Source organism: Brassica oleracea, chromosome C7 (assembly GCF_000695525.1).
Source record: "Brassica oleracea var. oleracea cultivar TO1000 chromosome C7, BOL, whole genome shotgun sequence".
NCBI classification, from domain to species: Eukaryota; Viridiplantae; Streptophyta; class Magnoliopsida; order Brassicales; family Brassicaceae; genus Brassica; species Brassica oleracea.
In genome coordinates this window covers 27,337,560-27,338,531 of record NC_027754.1, presented here as the reverse complement: position 1 = coordinate 27,338,531, position 972 = coordinate 27,337,560, and the positions used below count along the sequence as shown (strand labels likewise).

The window sequence follows — 972 nt, the reverse complement described above, 5'->3', positions numbered from 1 at the left end:
ATGCCAAAGGAGGGGAAACATCACCAAGAGGAATGAGATGCCTCAGAATCCAATCCTTGAAGTTGAAGTGTTTGATGTGTGGGGTATTGACTTCATGGGGCCATTTCCATCATCACATGGCAACAAGTACATCCTGGTAGCTGTTGATTATGTCTCAAAATGGGTGGAAGCTATTGCAAGTCCCACCAATGATGCAAGAGTGGTAATCAAGATGTTCAAGAGCACCATCTTTCCAAGGTTCGGAGTTCCAAGAGTTATAATAAGTGATGAAGGGTCTCAATTCATCAACAAACTGCTTGAGGGACTTCTCAGGAAGAACGGTGTTAAGCACAAGGTTGAAACTCCTTACCATCCTCAAACAAGCGGTCAAGATGAGATTTCTAACAGAGAGATCAAGTCCATTCTGGAGAAGGTTGTGGGGATTACAAGGAAGGATTGGTCAGTTAAGCTTGATGATCCGCTTTGGGCTTACAGGACAGCTTACAAGACACCTCTGGGGACCACACCTTTCAACCTATTGTACGGGAAAGCTTGCCATCTACCAGTGGAGCTTGAGTACAAGGCGCTTTGGGCCGTAAAGTTGCTGAACTTTGACATCAAGAGTGCCAAGGAGAAAAGGCTTTTTCAGCAACATGAGCTTGATGAGATAAGAATGGATGCCTTCGAAAACTCAAGGATCTACAAGGAGAAGACTAAATCTTTCCTTGACAAGAATATCCTAAAGAGAGAGTTTAAAGAAGGAGATCAAGTTCTTCTCTACAACTCAAGACTGAAGTTGTTTCCAGGAAAGCTTAAGTCAAGGTGGTCCGGCCCTTTCAAGGTCAAAGATGTTAAGCCATATGGAGTAATAGTTTTGTGGAGTACCGATGGAAGAGACTTCACAGTCAATGGGCAAAGGGTTAAGCTCTACATGGCTGATGCACCTGAGGAAGATGGAGTTTCAACTCCACTGTCTGATCCTACCCCAGCCTA

The 972-nt window shown here is 44.2% G+C and overlaps 1 protein-coding gene across 1 annotated transcript; it reads left to right on the top strand.

Annotated features, from left to right (window-relative positions):
- The first annotated feature begins 94 nt into the window (after window positions 1-94).
- On the top strand, window positions 95-795 carry LOC106302987 (uncharacterized protein K02A2.6-like). The gene is made up of 2 exons (XM_013739372.1): window positions 95-729; window positions 786-795. The coding sequence occupies exons 1-2, from the start codon at window positions 95-97 to the stop codon at window positions 793-795; spliced, it is 645 nt and encodes a 214-aa protein (XP_013594826.1).
- The last annotated feature ends 177 nt before the right edge of the window (window positions 796-972 follow it).